We start from the raw sequence: 20594 nt of genomic DNA, 5'->3' as shown, positions 1-20594 counted from the left end.
TGCATGCATTTCAGATTTTCAGATCTGAAAATAGCGTTTTCAGTCTTGATTTATACATTGCAATGTTTTAACAGGACATTAATTGGATGGATTTTAGAATAAACACTCCATTGCACCTAATGAAATGAAACAAGAGTTGGGTAGGCGCGGTTTGTCAGGTTCAATAATTCGAGAGCTTCTTAGTGTTAAAAATAATTACAACTTAAAGCAATTAGTAACCATTAGATAATATTTTGCCTCCGCGCGAAAATGTAATTGTGTTTAACATTCACTGCTGACGAAAACAACTCGAGAACGCGGGGAAGCGTTTGCTTCTGGAATTTAATTCAACTCAATAACAGCAAGAGAGAAACGCAATTAAAACATTTCCAGCACAGTTCATTTAGTCCGATAATAACTGTGGTTAAAATAAAGCAATCTTAGGGAAAATAAGTGCTGCAGGAATATGAATGTGCAAGAAATTAGATCTACTATTGCATACGTGTATATAGAGCACACAATGGCATTAGGGCCAAATCATGGAAATGAAAACCAGGAACTAATATTTAATCATGATTGTTAATTATGATTGAGCTTTATTTCTTAACTGCTTCGTGATGAAGATGGAGCTTATGACGCCATATGGGCCTTTAAAACCGTGATGCTCTCAAACTGAAAGCAAACGATTATGATGGCAGAAATATGACAAACTTTAAAGAGAACCAACTCACATTGTGATACTATGTTTTTGTTGCACAACACGACCTCGTGCAGTTAAAAGCCACGACTCCGGGATGCTTTATTCGACATCACTGAGAACCAACAACATGTTTTCCTGCTATTGACACACACACACACACACACACACACACACACACACACACACACACGAAGAGCGCTTCTTATTGATACAGCTTTGTATTCAGAAAATTGATTTTTATGCTTCCCTCTAGCCACTTTGTGCTGTGGAGAAATATTTTTATTCGTGCGAAAGCTGAAATAAGTACGTAATAAAACGATGATATATTAAATTCGTTTTCCTTGCTTTCAGGTTTTATTATGCGCCATTTTTCATTTTTATTGAATTGAAAGCGGAGAATCTTCCACTGTAGCTTCAGGCAGAAAAAGGTTAAATTATTTGCGCCAATCACAGCGGCTTCTGCATCACTAAAGGCAACTGATGCTTCTCTGGCTCCAGCCTTTATTTTACGCACCCAAAGGCTACAGTGCACTTCAATGAAATTCACTTTTATTTGATTAAGCAAACGCATTGCCATGTGTAGCTGCATGTTTCTGTACCCTTGACAAAACCCGAAGAGCTCTTTTCACAATTGAACTAAACATTTTGGCCTTTATTGGATGGGATAATTAACAGCATCAAGCCTGTGGTTTGCAAGTTATTTTTTATCTTTCACAACATTAATAAAAAGCAGGCTTCATTTTTACTGTTATTATTCTAATATAGCCCAACCATGTCAATAGAATTTTCCTGCAAAATCCACCTTTTTACAAGAGTCAAAGGCAAAAAAAGATAAAAATTTCAAATCTTTTTCAAAACATAGTTTAAACCACAAGTTGTAATCGTTGTCGAAACCTCTATTTATATTCTATAAATGTTGATGTAATGACAAATGATCTAAAAGTAATAATCTAGTAATGACAAATGATCTAAAAGTAGGCTAATCATCCAGAACAAAAAGTGAAAGCAATTAAGGCAAAATAAATTGCACCTTTAAAAATTATGAATAAAAACACTGAAACAAATATAATGATTATCGATACGTTTAAGGTTACTCAATTTGAATTGGACTTTTCATAAATAAAGGTCAAAATATGATATTGTTGAAAAATGACCTTGGTGGCCCACAGTCAGATCTAGAGTTATCTGTTAAATGTTTTTCTTGTCACATGACAACAAAATGGCTTCCTGCAAGTTGGTTACAGCACACTGACTTTAATTTGGCAGACCAAATATTGATAATATCAAAACAAAATCACTTCACTGCTTAATTTTGTGAAAGAAACAATAATAGCCTATAAGATTATGCCAAACTACTTACGTCAACGCTTTTTAATAATTCTGCTACCCTGCTCATATTTTCTAGGAACATCAAACATTTTATTTTTAAACGCGAGCTTTAAAACAACAGCCACGGTTAAGGAAAAAAAATAGAAGCGGCTTCTTTAAGAGAGGGGTGCGGGCGCGAGGCATTGTCTCTTTATAGAAGTGCGCGAGAGCCAATGGAGACGCGCGTGACAGAGTTTGGGCAGAAGGGGTTTGTCTCACCTGCTCGAAATCACTTCAAGAGGAGCGTGAACAGGACATTTTCAGCTCACGACAATTAATACGCACGTATCGGACAGTTAACACTTCACTTTAGATAACAGTGATGAGCTCAAGTCTGGGCCGCGCGCCTTTCTGAGGTACAGCACCACTCCAGAAACGCGTCGTTCTGTCTGCTACAACTTGGCAACTCGTCACTCCGGGATTTAACAGTGAGCGCGGAGCCCTTTCTACTGGCGAGTTGCTGTTTGAGGCATCATCATGGAACTGATAAAAAGCCAAACGCAATGCAAGAAAGTTTTGGATAACGTTGATTTAATCGTGAAGGAGTCGAAGTGATTTCTGATCTTCACAGTTTTTGTGCATCAAATGGCAGCGATATAAATTGCACGAGCTCTGAGCACTTCAAGGAAGAATATTTGTTTTTGTTGTTGTTGGTTTTTTTTAAACAAAAAAATAAAATTATATACGTCTGGGAATAAACCGTATTGCGTTGAAGTTTTAGGAATTAAACATCTCAACCCTCCAAGCTGTGAGTGAGTAAAAGACAGAACCACGACGATGGAGCACACGGGAATCGAAGAGGTGAACCAGACCCACCAGCAGCACGAACCCATCAGTTTTGGAATAGATCAGATTCTCAATGGTTCCGATCAGCCGAGTAGTTGCATGCTTCCGAGCCGGACCGGCGACCCGGACTATGCGCTCGCGCCGAACGTCTACGCCAACGGCTACAACAGCGTGTACAACCCGGCCTGTTCGATGGCGGCCGGACTGGCAGGTCACTACAATGTAAACATGAACATGAATGTGAGCATGAATATGAACGTTAACGTGAACTCAGGGAATGCAGGCGGTGTCATCCGCGTCCCGGCCCACAGACCCATGCCACCGGCACATCACCCACCGACAACAGCCCATCCACCGGGCATCGCGGCGGGGATGCCCACCATGCCCACGATACCCAGCATGGGCAGTCCCGCCAGCTTCTCGTTCCCCTGGATGGAGAGCAGCAGAAGGTTTGCGAAAGATCGGCTTACCGGTAAGACTTGATTATATTTACAGCGCCGCTTATGTTAGAAAGCAAGCTATAGACTAATTATGACCAACATCGACAATTCATTTATTGCATCAACTTTTAATGTCGATGTTATCTGCTACAATGAGAAAATTTTATGAATGAACGTATTTTATATCAAGAGAGAGAGAGAGAAAAAAATATATAGTTGCTGATTAAACTTAAATTGCTGCATGCCGATTTTCCAATGAGTTCCCATAAATTCATATTAATAATAAAAATGTTGTCGTAAAAAAAGCGGCATTACAATTAATAGCAGAATATATTTCATACCGAAATTCATCAAACACACAGACTTAAAAAAACGCTACGGTATTTTATTATTAAAATTCCTTATATGGCCTATAGTATTGCACTGCTCCTTTTAAAATAGAAGAGTAAATCTCAAGATTACAAGAATAAAAAATATTATTAGTGTAAGAAATACATTTAAAACATCACAGCAGAAATTCAAAGCTAAAAGCCTATTTTCAGGCCCACATTTCCATGATATATTTTCTTTGACTCTGCCGTTTGTTAAAGACATATTTCAATGCATTACGATCTTTAACCATTAAAATGTAATATTCACGTTCCCATACAATAACATATATTTGCATATAAAATAATTCTATATGCAGAAATATAATATTTCAGCCTAACATCATTTTCAAGATTATTTTTCTGGAGCCAAATTAATTTCAATTTCAAATAAATGCCTTCTAACTTTAGTCTAGAAGATTAATTCTGTTGCCATTATTAAGTGTGGTAGTTTTACCCGTTTCTTTTTTCTCGCTAAAACACTTGAGGTGTCACATTCTGCATCGCGCTTGAATTAATATGGGAAATGCTCTAAACCCTTCACTATAGCTTTTTATAGACACATCTGAACACGGAGCAGTAACACTAGACAATCTTTTAAACCAGTACGCTCACAATAATTCAGTTTTATTTCAGACAGCACATGCTGTTGCACCAGCATCACCTCGGCCTGTAGATATTATACGTGTGTATTGCTCATAAAAACACAGTGGCTTTCAAAATCACAATTTCTTGTGGAATGGTTTTATGACACCGTCACGTCTATATTCTTGAGCTACTGTCTCTCTGGGCCATTAGGACAAATGAATGATGATCCTGTGGTTGCAGGGAGCTAAATGTTGCCAGTATGTCACAGCCAGTAGTAATGCGTAATGGCATGTTGACAAATCGTTTTAATCTACGCAAACATAATACCAATAGAGATCCAACAGAGGACGATTTTGGATAACATTTCCAAGTGGGACGGGAAAAAAATCATGCGTTTCTGAAGAATAGCCTAGCCTGTGTATGATTACAGAAAATGAAACGATATTTTATTATTATTAGATTAATATTTGCGTAGGCCTATTATTGAGATTTATTCATCTATTTATTTACATATCTTTTTTTTAAATGTAGCTATATTTTGATTAAGCAAATTCCAGATAATAAATAATAAGAAAATATAGGCCATGCGTGACGTTGGTTGTCTCGTGTGTAGCCGTAACATCCTCCTCCGTTTTCCATTTGGTCAGTTCGCGTCTTCAAATGACGTCACTCATAGTCAGACGAAAAAGAAGAAGAATATGGATTTCTGCGCATTAAATATTCAGAATTCCGCTCTATTCTCATTAATTATTCAAATGAGAGAATGATATGTCAAGTGCAAATGCTCTTTTGTAAATATGCTTATCAATTTTACTCATAGTCACTTTGGGCCACTCGTTTATTATATTTAATATCTTCCGTGCCTTTGAATTGTGCTGGATATAGAAATAACGCATGGCCTATTTCAGTTTTTTTAAAGAAATTAAATGTACAGTATATATAAGTATAGCTATATAAACATTAGATGATGTGAAAAACACATTCATATCTTTATACATATAAATACAAAATAATTTCTGTTTGCTGAAACCATAAAATAAAATAAAAATCACAGAATTTGCGTCTACACCTTGAATGCTGTCTTTTCATTTTCAAGACTAAATTATACCAACATTATAAGATAATGTCTATATAATATTAGTTTTAACATTGCAATTAATTCATCCAAACAAACCAGAGCCACTTCGTCACAATGCGCATAGGCCTTGTTGTAAAGTCACGATGATTGTCTGGAATAGGTTTCTCTTTTTCCAGTTATTTTCACCGTCAGCTTGAATTGCATGTCTGCATTTCACCACAAGTGTCACGGCGCGTATAGGTGCACGGACAGGCCTGAGACTCGATATGCACTGCAGGCCGGACATATCATGCCGAATTGGGAGGCGATGAAAGGCTATACCACATGTTCTTTTGTTAATTGACTCCTTGGCAGTTTGCAAGTTTATAAAAATCCAGAAATGCATAAACAGATCAGTCGCTCTCAAGTCAATAAACACAGGTGCTCTGACGATGGTAACGGCGCGCGGCCTTTACGCACGGCTTTTCTGTTCCTGTTAACAGCACTGGTGACAACTACGACGTGCGAAGAGCTATATACAACTCTGTAAGCAAAATGACTGCTGTAATAGACCATTTTCAAATATACACAATGCCAGAATGTTTACTGACACTGACACAAGAAAAACGAACGTATCCTATAATTCAAACTTCTGTGTAATGCCTGTATTCGTTTCCGCGCGTGATCTGAAAAGGCACTGCACGCAGCCACTTGGACTGATTCACATAACAGTATATTCATCAGTAGGTAAATTTATTTGTGTTACCGCTGGTGGGGGCTATTGGGTCCAGCTGCATCACAACATGGGGCAGGTGATGGTCGTAATCTGATATCACTGGCCTTGGAGAAATTGCAAAATGAAATTGCATGTGGATGCCCCTCAATCTGAAATGACAATAATGATCTTTCCCACCCATAAATACAAATGATTATGAAACGGAGACGAGGCCGTGTAGCCATGGTGACAGTGTCTGAAGGGACGACGAGGCTCTCGAGCGGACGGTTTATGGCTTTTCCTGACAATTATTCTATTTTATTCGATATTTCAATTCCCAGCATGAGGGGAAATTTAAAGGCACATTCTGTTTTGCCTCACTGCGCGTAAATAGCGACAAATGCCCATGTTATATTTCAATATCGCGCTTTGAATCCATTACATGTATATTTATTAGATTTCTACAAAGGTAATATTCGCAATGGGAAAGGCAGGCGCTGTCGCATGAAGGTGATATCACGTATAACTGATTTTATTACTGGCCGCATATTCTCTAAGGCAAGCTTTGATTTTTTGATGTGCTCACCATAAATTTTATTACACAGACTTATCATTTAGAATTCCCTCTGCTGTCGAGAGTGAATACGGGGATTGTTTTTGTTTCCATTTGACCCACATATGTATTTGCGGAGGCGTGTTTCTGGGAAATTTATTATTAGTTTTGTTCTGCAATCTGCACACCTGACATATAGTCGAAAAGAAAAAATAACACCGATCAAGTAAAAGCTGTGACATCGACAGAAAAAACTAAACTAAACACATAGCCACGCACGGAGACATATAAAAATAGAATCAAATAATCTTATTAATTTATCTTCATAATTTTGATGTCAAACGCTCTAGGATCAGACTGAATATTATCCGTGTGCGTAATTGATGATGACGCGTGCCGCCTGTCACTCAAAAGATCAGCGCTTTAATTAAAAGCAATCAAATCCAATTACGCACAGGAATGAAGAGTCTATGAGCTTAATCCAATCAGAAGTCTTTTTACTAGCTTGTCTAATAAAATATGACAAATAAACTAATGATCTGGTTATTAGGAATGTTCTGATCAAAATAAAATATCGAAATAAATAAAATTATGACACTTTTTTTTCATATTTTTTTTTATCAGTTACTCGAATAAAATGAAGCTGGACCAAAACAGATTCAATGTCAGCCTGACCTCGTGTCAGGAATCCCAGCGTGACTAGTGTGTGAACTGTTGAGAAGTTCTTCTGAGAGCAGCAGTGAATCTTCAATTCCACAAGAACGTGAATGAATGTGGTTGAGGAGTTGACATTTACAGATCTCGAACATGGTATTATAGGCCAAACAGAAACACTCTCTCTGTCTTCACACATGGCCAGCCAACCATTGCAAGACCCAAGTTCAGCCACAAGGATCACAGAACACCTTGGTCAAAGGTCACTCGCTTGGTTTACTCAAAAACAGGGCTTTACGCTCCATTTATTTGTCATAGTCCAATTCCTTCATTTCATTTTTTTCCCCTTTTATTTAGATTAAATAAATGAAATAATTATCCAGTGAAGAGTTTAATCTCTTTTATGTTTTCTTTTCACAGATTTATACACCACTCTGTCCATGCAACATTTTCTTAGATGTTACATATTAATTTGGGATTCCATTGCAACACGGAATCAAACAGACAGATTTTTTTCCAATACAGGAATTACCTGTATGGGACATGTCTAAATGTAAGAATAATATACATACTGCATGTGCGTATATATATATATATATATATATATATATACACATGCACGGCACGCGCACGCACACACATGCGCACACACACACACACAGTTGATTTAATAATAATACATTAGTTACATGAAATAATATTATATTATATTAACAATGATAATGTAATGTAAATACATTTATATTCAGGGGTGTAACCTCCATATACAGATATGTGAGGGACAAAATTCATATTAGTGGTTGATAATATGGGCTTTTCCATGGTTGATTCTTATATGACATTTGGTCTATACCTTATTTCTAAATATGTGGTTCCATCCTTGTTTGTATTCATCAAATGGCGATGACCGTTTGCCACACACACTGCTTATGTAGCATAAGAGAGGGAGTGTCATCATCCATTTGCTGTTTGAAATGAGTGAATTAATGTCATTGTGCAGAATGTGCACACTGCATGACCTGTCATTTATTTATGCAGTTTCCTCGTTTGTTTCATTCAGGTACACACACACTATCCAGCTAACACATCGGGAGAACACTGTTCTGAACAAGCAAAACATTATAGGTTTGACTCCTTGACTGGGTTCCAATTTGTTACCCTTTAATGGAAAGGTCTCACCATGTCTGGGAATCATTTTACGGTCCAAATAAGGACACCAAAACACTGTTTCTTATATATATATATATATATATAGTTGATATAATCCTCATATTTTTATAAAAGGTAACAGAAGTCAAGGTGGGCTCGCATTTAGGAAACATGTTTCTTTCAAGGTGTTTATATCACTTATTCACAGCTGATTCCACAACTAACATTAAGACCTCTGTTGTAAAACCATGAATAATGCATAATACAGAAGGAGTGAATGAGAAATGAACCTGAGTTCACTACTGCTGCTGCAAGCAATTTATGTCATATAAACCTGAAATATAATTGTCCATGTGCTGAAGTTTAAAAACAGTCGCGTTCAGAGGTAACCATAGCAACGGAACGCCGATCGAACGCTCAGTTCAGTTCAGGAAAACGAGTCACAAATAGAAATCACATTAAAAACTGTATAGCCTACGTTTAGTTTAGAACCTCGTTAAGAATGTTGAATGACTCATTTTGACGTTCATTTATATCTTCATCTTTCAACCAAATTACGGTAAATAGGCCTAGGCCTACATATTTCAGAATATGATAGGCGATATAAGACCCAGTGTTTAATTCTGCCATACTGATCATGGCTTTATTGCACTGTCATGACGGTATAGCTGAAGACTTCAAAAAAGATACAATAAATACATTTAGAATTAAAACTTTGAAAATTGGCTTTTACAAAACAAGGGAACACTTTATAGGCTATACCTATCATTTTCAAGTTATCAAACGTAATTTTCAGAAATTAAAATATTATTATAGGATACAATTATTTTCATGACATTACAATTAGCTTAGGCTATGCAATTCTACATAAGCATTATTTAATGGTTCTGCGTGACTATTATTTGGCTTACTGAAAGTGTTAACGAATGCAAACATTTTTCACCTTTAGCCTACTCACGCCCAATTCCTGTTTTTTTTCAGCAGCTCTTTCACCGTTCTCCGTGACGCGCCGGATCGGTCACCCGTACCAGAACCGAACTCCGCCGAAGAGGAAAAAGCCGCGCACGTCGTTCAGCCGCGTGCAGATCTGCGAGCTGGAGAAGCGCTTCCACCGGCAGAAGTATCTGGCGTCCGCGGAGCGCGCCACGCTCGCCAAGGCCTTGAAGATGACAGACGCTCAGGTCAAAACCTGGTTCCAGAACAGAAGAACAAAATGGAGGTGAGTGAAAATATACGATTTTAAATGCCTTGTTTTGTCCAATCCCAAATCAGTCAAAATGTGGTTTTAATAACAGAAAGAAGATACACTAATACCTTGCCAAGAATATATGTAACACCAGCACTTTCACCAATTAGAAATGAGCACAAACAATAACTTTCTGGTGACATTTTATTTCTTTCAATATTATTTGCGATCCTATTTATTTTTAACTAAACTTGATTGCCGCACGAATTTATGCACAAATGTCCTTCTATTAGAAATGAAAACTTTTTTGCATTATTTTGAAAATTGCATTATTTTTTTCTAATGTTTTTGTGCTATAGAATGCCTTTATTTGTATTCATTAGTTAGTCCTATTGTGTTCATAACATAACTTATATATATATATATATATATATATATATGCACACACACACACACACACACACTTGGCAAACATGATTAGATATATTTCCCAATAACAGCTATAATTTAGTCAGAAATTAGCTTAAGTGAAGGGGGCTTTTGGAAAATACTTTGAATCTGCAGAGGTTTGCATTTTTATTTGTTTATTTATTTTCCATTGGACACCATTTGCCTTGACCAAGCAGAAACGTTGAAGCTCTTAAAAGGCTCTGTGGAAACTTGCTGTCCATGCAGTACAGAACCTACTTCTGAATAATTGAGAGCATGTCCATCCTTTCCCCATAATCTACTCAAGCTTTTGCTGTTGGCTCTTTTGGAGCAAATAAGTGCCCAATCTAATTAAGAGCAGGCTTACTTACCTTTGGTTTTACCAACAGGCAATAGGCAGACAAGAGCTGGCTGAACGTGATTTATTTATAATGAAGCTGAGTCATGGCCTTTCACAAATAAAAATGTATTATGGTTGTTTCAGCCTACTCATCAATATTTATGGAGCTCAACTTAATTCAACAATTATGTATGTGTATCTGATGAAAGCTGCTGGGAAACATTCATTAGCCTGGTCCCTTCTCTGCACTGTTGAATTTGCAGTGCCTCTCTATAGGAATGAAATTCTGGTAAATCTTATGGATCACCAAACCCGAATATCAATTGAATTTAGCAACACTGCAAACATTTGATCTCAAAATGAATTCAGATTTCAGAGAGGCCTCTATGACAATCATACAGTCTAAATACCTCATCTTCCATGACCAAATCTGTCCACCATGAGGGTCTAAATCGTTGCTATACCTGCCGCCCGCCGTCCATTAGCCACACGTCACATGCAGCTAAATGCATCACTGTAATGAGATTGCACTTGGCTCATTTGATCACAGGCTTGTTACGCGTACAATCGACACACAAATACATCCTTCATCCTCAAAGTGTCTAGTCGAATATCACGACAAAACCGGAAAACCTGATGGGAAATGCAGCACTCATTTGTTTTTAGCTGTTTTTCTTTCCATTTTCCATGCTGTAAGTGATCACACTTGAACCATTTATCATCTTAAATGTGATCAAATATTCAAATATGGCATATGGTACTTGTATAACTTAGTTTTAAGAAATATTTAAATATATATGCATTAATAAGTGTCTCAAGAAATATGTTGGAAAATTTTCCATCATTTAATGGATTTAGTTTTAATTCGTTTTTAATTTTATTACATTTTATGAATTAAGAAGTGTGTAAACACATTTATCACTAGAAAAAATGTGAAAGAACCTGTAAACGTGAACGTATTATGCAATAATTTAAGACATTTCTCCTTATATAGAACAGTTTTGTTATAAAGGGTTCTTTAAAATTGAAGGGTTCTATAGGGAGTAAACAAATCTACTTTTATATATTCAAATTAAATACATTTTCAGTGAATTTTATGTTAAAGGGATGGTCCAAAATGTAAATTCTTTTTATTTATTCACCCTCATGTTGTTCCAAACCTGTATGACTTTCTTTCTTCATAGTTTTAGAAGCAGTGTGAAACGACACGAGGGCGATTAACAAGTGCGCAATCCCTTTAAATGAATGCAGCTGGTAAAAAGATTAATGATGTTCAAAGTATATCAGGTCCCCGGACCAATAAAATAGGATTTATTCATTGTTTTGACACATATAATAATATTCACATCTGTTATGCTGACAGCTCCAATAGGCTCCTCGTGTGTACATTCAAGGCATTATTAAATGTACAGTACCATTAACATTCACATGTTTCATTCAAAAGGACTTTAGTCATAACGCACATATTGTTATTTTTCACAAAAGGCATGACATCTCTTTTGTGTATGCGGAGATCTCAGATCTCTCAAGGTAATTAAAACCAGCCTAGGACCTGCACTATAGATAAACATGTTAGTTGACATAATCCACTTTTGTATTTGAAAAGGGGCTCTGTCACTGCACATCATGTTGACTTCAATCATGCGTCTCTGATGACAGGAGGCAGACCGCTGAGGAGAGAGAGGCTGAGCGACAGCAAGCCAACCGTCTGATGCTACAGCTCCAACAGGAGGCCTTTCAGAAGACCCTGAGTCAACCGCTCCAACAAGACCCTCTCTGCCTACACAACTCCTCGCTTTACGCCCTGCAGAACTTACAGCCGTGGGCCGATGACAACAAGGTGACGTCCGTCACCTCAGTCGCATCTGTGGTCTGACCCACAGCTCTCATGTGTGCTAGTTAATTGAGAAAGGATTTTATAGTACATTGTAGGACACCAATTAGACCTTAATTTGGGCGGATCTCTCACATTCTCACTTGGACTCACGAGAATCTGCACGACGCCATCTTGCTCTGTAAAAACGTATTTTCCAATCACACATGGAAATAATTGATTCAATTTCAATGATTTTTGACAGGATCAGCTTTGAGCCTGAGATAAAAATCGCTAGAGCAATTTCAGAAAACAGATTAAACCGTATTTTTTGTGTATTTGTTTGTTTATCACTCAAACATTTTTCATAAATGTGTATATTTAAGTCTTGGCGTGGAGCAAAATCCCTAATGTATTCCCAGTTAAAGTGGAAACCAAACAAGCACAAGCACACCCAGTTTACATTTTCATTCCCACCTGAATCTGACTGGTCATTTGCTCCACCCTTATGCTACATTCTCGTTCCTCTTTCTTCAGCTACCCATCTAAGAAAGGGGCCGGGCTATGTCCTTTCCAACCCAAAACCGCAAAGCTGTCTGATGAATTACACCCATCAAGACGGCTGTCTACGTGCCGTTTGGCATCAAGGAGACTGACTCAACCCCAGACTCGTTCATTCTTGTTCTTTTTATTTGTGTTTTTTTCCCCCTTTGGACTTTGTAAGATGTGTTTGTGATGCATGTTCTCTACATTTCTTGTATGAAGAGATGGACTAAAAACTGTTAGTTCTTTTAAGCTGGAGTCCTTCCTAAAACGCACTTTGGAAGCAATTATGGAGGCGCTCTCTCTGGATTCTTCATGACGTGACGTTTAAAGGTGTTTTATATTAAAAAGAATCGTGACTTCTAAGACTATTCGTTTTCCTCCTCTGTGAAATTATTTTAGAATAATCTCCAAGGTGAAAGCGTGTCATTTTTGTCATTAAGTTCTGTCATTAATTCTGTCGTTTCATCTTCAAAACACAAATATCTTTTGAATGAAATCTGAGAGCTTTCTGTCCCTCCACTGACATACGCAACTACCACTTTGACACTTCAAAAAGTTCATAAAGAGATTGTAAAACTAATCCATATTGAGCGGTTTAGTCCAAATTTTCTGAAGAGACACGATCGCTGAAGAACAGATTTAATTTAGGCTTTTATTCACATTTAAACATTGATCAGCAAACATAAACAGAAGCTCAGCCGAACCTGTTTGACGAGAATAAACCTCATTGGTTCTTGTGGAAGCTAGTGGTGGAACGGATCACAAAATTCCAGTTCGGATCATTTACGGTTTTTGAGCTATGGATCGGATAATTTTTAAGATGAGCCAAAAATAAATAAATAAATATATATATTTGGGGGGGGGGGGGGGGGGGTAACTCTGCTTTTCATTTATTACTTAAAGCTCACTTGAAGTTCTTTGGTAGCTACTACTACTAGCCTAACTGATAAAGTTCACACATTATTTAAAACAAGTGAACAGTCAGTAATAAAATAAGAACAAATAAACTACAAGCAGAGATGAATAGCCTACTAAATAAAGTTACAAGGTCTAAAAGTAGGCTAGTTTTCAGGTACAGAATGAATAATTAAGCCTAAATGTAAAATAACACTGTTCACTGTAGAAATTAAATATAGTTTCATATTTGTTAAAGCTGTATTTTGTGGTTTTATTAATATTAATGACACAGACAACAGTAGGAATATTAGGTGTGTGTTGTCACTTTAAGACCGACTGCACGGACTGAAAAAACTGACAAACATCCAGTAGTTTTCAAACTGTTCACTGTATAACTGTTCACTTATGACATAAACGAGAGAATACTTGCCGAGACGGGCATTTAGACATATTTTTTTGTTTATGTGTCCGTTCAAGGACAAGGAAACGCGAAAGAGGAATCAATTCGGTGTTCGAGCGCTGTTCGAGCGCGTCTCTCTCTCTGTGTGTGTGCGGCTATGCACACGGATCACGCGCAAGTCCCGATTTTCGCCTGTTTTTTTCCGTTTAAAATAGTTTGAATGTGTAAATTGGCAAGACGAAACACGTCCAAATTATAAACGGTCACTCTATGATGGTTAAATTTAGCAGTTAATCTTTGAATCACACGTGTGCTGCTGAACCGTGGGGCCTGATCCGTACGAGATCCTTTCCACCCCTGAGCTCAAACGTGCTGCGTAACACACGAATGAACATCATTGGTTCTCGCACATCAAGTGATGTTTACCACAATTTATGTGCGAGTTGATCAATGTTTATTTGTGAATAGCCTATTCAATCTGTTTATCAGACATAGCGATTGAGTCTCTTTAGAAAATTTGGACTAAAACGCTGTAGTTGCGTATCGACGGAAGGACCGAAATCGTTCAGATTTCACCAGAAAGATTTTCATTTGTGTTCCGAAGATGAACGAAAGAATTACAGGTTTGGAACGAGATGAGGGTGAGTAAATAATGACAGAATTGTCCTTTTTGGGTGACCTATCCCTTTAAAATTGATAAACAATTACACAGATCACTTTTAATTTTACTACATATTTTTAGTCCAAAAAATCACTATTCATCAACGATAATTGAGTGCAGTTTTATACAAAAAACAAGTTCTTGACACGTATTTTGAAAGCACTCGTCACCCATGTCCACCCAGACACTGTATGGGCGTAAACAACTGATACGATCTCTGTGAGCCGAAACAGCAGTCAAAACAGGCCATCCCATTGGTTACCACAGAGGAGTGATATACACGTAACACGGGGAGGGGACGTGGAATCATAGCAGTTTTATTCACAGTAAATGAGCCTTTACATTCTGTTCTACACACGACTGCATCTCCCAGGAAATGCTAAAGCAGTAAACCGATTACGGCTCTCCACAGCAGAAAGAGCCAGCAGTTGACTGCATCTTTCAACAATAATACTGTTGGACTTGTGAGATTAGTCCATTTTAAAATTCATTACACATAATCATGATCCAATTTAATTCTAAGGCAGGTGAATTAAACATTAATGTTTCTGAAATTATGGAAGACATTTAAATAAAGTACACACACATCTTGTTTTCATGTTTGTGGGGACTTTCCATAGACATAATGATTTTTATATTGTACAAACAAAGTGTATATTCTATCATCTTACATTAAACCTACCCCAAACCACAAAAACATTTGTACATTTTCCAAAAGCATCACAATGATTTATCCACAAGGACAAGGATTTAGGATATTGCCATCTTTGAGGGGACATTTTATCCCTGCAATGTAGGGTTTACCAGTCAACACACACACACACACACACACACACACACACACACACACACACACACACACACACACACACACACACACACACACACACACACACACACACACACCTGGTTTACTATCTTTGTGGGGACTCTCAATAGACGTAATGGTTTTTATACAGTAAAAACTTTATTCCCTTACATTAACTCTACCCCTAAACCTACCTATCAGTGAAAACTTTCTGCATTTTTACATAAAAAAAATAAATAAAAAAAAACTCATTCTGTATGATTCATAAGCCGTTTTCCTCATGGGGACCTCAATTTAGGTCCCCACAGTGACACGAGTCCCCATGAGTCTTTGTGCATTCGGGTCGTCCCCACCGGGTTACACAAACATGTACATGTACATTTACAACTTTATCAGTTCTTTTCAAAAATATTAATATTTTTCAGCATTGATAATTATCATAAATGTTTCTTGAGCAGCAAATCAGCATATTAGAATGATTTCTGAAGGATCATGTGACACTGAAGACTGGAGTCTGGATGATGCTGAAAATTCAGCTTTGATCACAGGAATAAATTACATTTCAAAATATATTTAAATATTTTAAATGCATACAATCACCACAATATTACTGTTTTTACTAACCAAGGCGAGCAACCTTGGCGAGAGACATCTTTCAAAATCATAAAAAAAAAAAAAAAAAAAAAAACTTAACAACCCTAAATATTTAAAAAACTAGATTTCATTACAATTCAAGTAAAGTACAATATATTAAGCAATCTATTGATCAAACCTTCCTTTGTTCATTCTCTTCAATTATCAAGTGGTTACATTTTTTTCAGACTGTACCCTAAGCAGAAGGCCAATGTTTTATCCATCACACACTCCTGTTTTGTTTAGCTAAGTTTGATGCCATCTCGCCTGGTTAAGATCCTGTCAGTGTGAGTCGGTTGCCGCGGTAACGCCTCTTCTACCCTCATTTCCTCTGTCAGTCTTCCAGCCGCTTTCATCTTCCTGTCTATTCTGCCGCCGCGACGTGACTTGGCTCATTTTGCTGAAATTCCTTTCGGTCTCTGTTTTTGAAAGATCTCTATTGTGTTTGGCCACCGGTGCTCTGAGCTTCTCTTTCTCCTCCTGATGTGCCATTATGTTTTTTTTTTGTTTTTTTTTTTGCCCTATCTACCTGAGGGCCCTCACCTCATCCAATAAAATGTTGCCACACAAGATGAGCGAGAAGCGAGAGGTTAAAGTATCACACTTCCTATCTCACTTAACTGTTCCTAGACAGGCTCCGGTTTATCTCACAGACGCTACAAACCAATATGACCTATATGGCCTCCACTTCTTCATAAGAGGTCTGCATTTTCAGATTACATCAGATGTCCAACAGTTCAAAGATCCAACTGCATTTTCCAAACACAACCAGAAGAATAAACACAGTCCTTAAAGATATGACAAGACTAACAAAGGACCGAACATACATCCATACATCTCATTTGGCAGCTAATGCAAGTAATAATAAGCAGAAGACTAACATGTCAGCCAGTATTTACACATTTTGAAACTGTATCTTGGTATATCTTGGTGTGCTGAAAATAGACTGTATTGACATGTGTTATTTTTTATCTTATATAGATGAAGTGATGTCTGTGTCTAATCACTCAAATCTTCAAGAATTTAAAAAAAGCCAACATTTCTTTTTATCAGGCGAAGAATGACATACTACGGGACACTCGCTATACAATTTAATGAAAGCATAAAAAGGCTTTTTCACACAATGTCGGGTTGTCAAAAGCATCACCATAGGAAAGCAACACACACAAACAAGTGATATACCTGCAGTTACTGACACATCTAAATATCTCATAGGTTACATCTCGATACAGGTCTGCAAAAACATTCACGTGAAAGTGAGAAGTTGGGAAAATATCTAAGAACTGAATTTCTCATCATTATAATAAAGTACGAAAGACAGGCCTATTAACCCTTTAAAGTCTGGCATGAAATAATAGCCTGAATTTTTTTTTTTATTATACATATTATTAGTTATTATTAGTGTATTATTATATACACATTTTGTTAACTGCGCAGCGCTTCTGTGTTATACGTCACACGCATCACACACATGACCAGCGTCGGCCAATAGTGAGCCTACGTGTGACGTACAACCCAGAAGCGCTGCGCAGTAACACTACATGAACTAACTCGAGGCCCACAGAGAAGGAAATTAATAGTTGAATAAAGTCGTTATTTTTTGTTTGTTTTTTTGCGCACAAAAATATTCTCGTCGCTTGATAAACTTAAGATTGAGCCACTGTAGTCACTTGGACTATTTTAGCGATGTATTTAACTTTTCTGGGCCGGCCAGTTTCGATCCCTTAAGAAGCCTATGGAGGAGTGATCCAGCTCTCAGATTTAATCAAAAATATCTTAATTTGTGTTCCGAAGATGAACGAAAGCCTTACGGGGTTGGAACAACATGAGGGTGAGTAATTACTGACAGAATTTACATTTTTGGGGTGAACTAGCCCTTTAAGAGTTATACAAATCAATCAAAATCCTGTTATGTATCTATCATATTAGATACATTTTAACATGATTAAAAAAATGAAGAAGAAGAAGATACAATCAAGTAAACCTAAGTTATTTCAGTTCAGAAAATGTTCATCCTGAAATATTACTAACAACATACAAGTTATTGTTAAGTTTACTTTATAAAAATCGGTAAAGATTTAACAGCAAAAAGACATGTGAACCACAACCTGAAACGGGATGTTTTTAGAATGAGTCTATACAAGGCTTTTTACTTTATAGAAAGGTATACACTATCAATCAGAAGACAGAAGGCATATTAGATTGTGTGCAAGTTTTTACATTTTCAGCAAAGCTTTTACCATGTTGATAATTTAAACGCCATAGAAATTAATGTATCAAATATGATACACTGGGTTAATGGGCCCATTTTTGGGCAAATTTTTAGATAATCTGGCTAGTAGAGAAATGTATAAATAAATCTACTAGATTTCAGCACTGACCCTTAAAAAACAATGAACATCCACCATGCAATTTAATTTCAAAAGGTACCCTGAATTAAAAAGAAAATGTAAACATGACTATAAATTTGAACTCTCCTTTTAAGGATTTATGAGAAAGAATTGAACGTGTTGGCAGGACCCAGAGACTACAGAGAGCTCTGAGATCCGACAGGCACGTATGTGTGTTTTGGGGTGTGTCGTCAGACCAGCATATCTGTGTGTGTATACGGGTCACTCACGTTAAAGTGCTGCTGCCTGTTTTGAACGGGTTTCTTTCAAGATGGCCTTTTCACCAAGCGCCTGCATGAAGGGTGGAACTGGAAGCGGTTTTATCTTCGTCCTTTTTTTTATGGCTGTCACCTCTAACAAAGCAAAAAAACCTTTGTTCTTGTGAATAGGAAATCAAATAAATCCTCTGAAGAGTTTAATAAATAGTCGAAGAGCGACATGGCCTAGTGAAACACGAGGCGTCGGTTGCCTCAGCTCAGCCTGGCGCGTTCGAAACGAAGCTTCGAACACTTTACGAATCTTTTGATTTTTCGAATCAATGCTTCGGAATCGGAGCGCGTTTTAAAACTCAACAAGTGAAGTAGGCCTATAATTTTAGCGTTACGTCATCCTCCTTGGAAACCAAAATTAATATAGGATATAGTTGTAACCAATGTTGGGTGTAATAAGTAATCTAATTACTGCAATTTAATTAGCCTACTTTTTCCTTGAAAAAGTAGCTAAAGTAGGCCTAATGATTACTCTAGCTCTAGCTATATAGCCTATATATTTTCTGTAATTTAGCTAATTACAATTACTTCTGATGTAATTGCATTAAATATTGTATAGACTGACTAATTGTAAAGCAATAGTGATTTTGATGTTAGATTTAACATCAAAATACGATTCAAATGTATGCTTTTGATGTAGCCTAACAATCTCATTTTAATTACTTTGGTCAATTCAAGAAAAATGTATGCCATATGCACGTTTCTGGTAGAATGTCCCGTATATTGTTTATTTGAAAGAATCAAAAGTTCAGTTTTTAACGAGGCTGATATGGGATTTAGAAAGTAATTATAATTAGCCTAATCTAATACCGTTTATAGAGAGAGTAATTAGTACAGTAATCTAATTACACGGTTGAATATGTAATTAGTAGCTATAATTCATTACTTTTTTTAGAGTAACTTACCCAACACTGTACTGATCTCAGTTCAGTTTTATAATTTATGTTCATAAAAATTGTGTAGAATTCCATTTGTTAAAGTGTTTACAAGTTTCTTGGTAAACTAAATAAATGCCACAGATGATTAAATTATAGGCTATATATAATGTATCTTTATTGGAACTTACGGCTTATATAATAACTGATCTCTAATCAGTTTAATGATTTATGTTCTTAAAAAAGTTGTGTAGAATTTTTAAAAATTAAAATTCCAATTGTTAAAGTGTTACATAATAAGTGCAATAAAATAATGAATTACTGCATAGTTAACGTACATAGACAGTTTATGTGTGATGATATTGATTACAAGCCATTATTTTACAGAACTTCACTGAACAAATGCTGTTTTCGTAGCATTTTCGCTTTAACCAGCAGATGTCCTCAGCGTGGAGAGTTTCAAGCATTCGACACAGTGAATCAATTTTACGAATCAATTTGTTGTAAAGCACATTGGTCAGCTGTTGCTGTTTTAATGGTGATAAAGCCTAAATAAACAAAACTTGAAACTTAGCTTGAAACTCAACGAGAAACCCACCGGGACTTGATATTACCCATGGAAATTATATATATATTTTATATAAATAGGCTATATATATATTTTTAAGCAACGCAGCAATTTGTTATGTTTTGGTGAACGTTTGGGAAGACAATCATTTTAACAACAACAACAACAATACATAATAATAATACGTGTCATTATTTTAATTGTTTGGGATGGATGTCAAATTGCATTAAATCATACATCTAATCATAAAGCAACATTTAACTAATTATACAAAAAAAAACAGGTATATTTAGGTGGGGAAAAAAACGCAGAGGCAAATATACCCAATCTTTTATTAAAGGGCGTCATCTGGCGGATAAATGAGGTAGGCTACTGTGAAAGCAAGAAAAAGAAAACAAAGGGCAGTTTACTAAAGCACCAAT

The 20594-nt window shown here is 36.6% G+C and overlaps 1 protein-coding gene across 3 annotated transcripts; it reads left to right on the top strand.

Annotated features, from left to right (window-relative positions):
- Positions 1–2161: 2161 nt before the first annotated feature.
- tlx2 (T cell leukemia homeobox 2) lies at positions 2162–13039 on the top strand. 3 transcript variants are annotated; one of them, XM_056250156.1, is made up of 4 exons: positions 2168–3305; positions 9339–9576; positions 11972–12152; positions 12663–13039. In XM_056250156.1, exons 1-4 carry the CDS (start codon positions 2825–2827, stop codon positions 12672–12674), a joined length of 912 nt encoding a protein of 303 aa, XP_056106131.1. In that variant the 5' UTR covers positions 2168–2824; the 3' UTR covers positions 12675–13039. The 3 variants fall into 3 exon arrangements, with proteins under 3 accessions (XP_056106130.1, XP_056106129.1, XP_056106131.1); XM_056250155.1 differs by lacking the exon at positions 12663–13039 and having other exon boundaries at positions 2162–3305; positions 9342–9576; positions 11972–12288; XM_056250154.1 differs by lacking the exon at positions 12663–13039 and having other exon boundaries at positions 2165–3305; positions 11972–12288.
- Positions 13040–20594: the final 7555 nt, after the last annotated feature.

The sequence above is a fragment of the Rhinichthys klamathensis genome, unplaced genomic scaffold (assembly GCF_029890125.1).
Source record: "Rhinichthys klamathensis goyatoka isolate OS25496 unplaced genomic scaffold, OSU_Roscu_1.1 h1tg000068l_1, whole genome shotgun sequence".
Lineage (NCBI taxonomy): Eukaryota > Metazoa > Chordata > Actinopteri > Cypriniformes > Leuciscidae > Rhinichthys > Rhinichthys klamathensis.
The sequence above is the reverse complement of the archived record's forward strand: the minus strand, read 5'-3'. Positions and strand labels throughout refer to the sequence as shown.

What these genes read in the sequence shown, in the direction of transcription:
- tlx2 (XM_056250154.1), top strand. Translation starts at nt 2,825, where the DNA reads ATGGAGCACACGGGAATCGAAGAGGTGAACCAGACCCACCAGCAGCAC. An exon ending in TGCGAAAGATCGGCTTACCG is followed by an intron (nt 3,306 to 9,338) that starts GTAAGACTTGAT and finishes GTTTTTTTTCAG; the next exon opens with CAGCTCTTTCACCGTTCTCC. An exon ending in AACAGAAGAACAAAATGGAG is followed by an intron (nt 9,577 to 11,971) that starts GTGAGTGAAAAT and finishes CTCTGATGACAG; the next exon opens with GAGGCAGACCGCTGAGGAGA.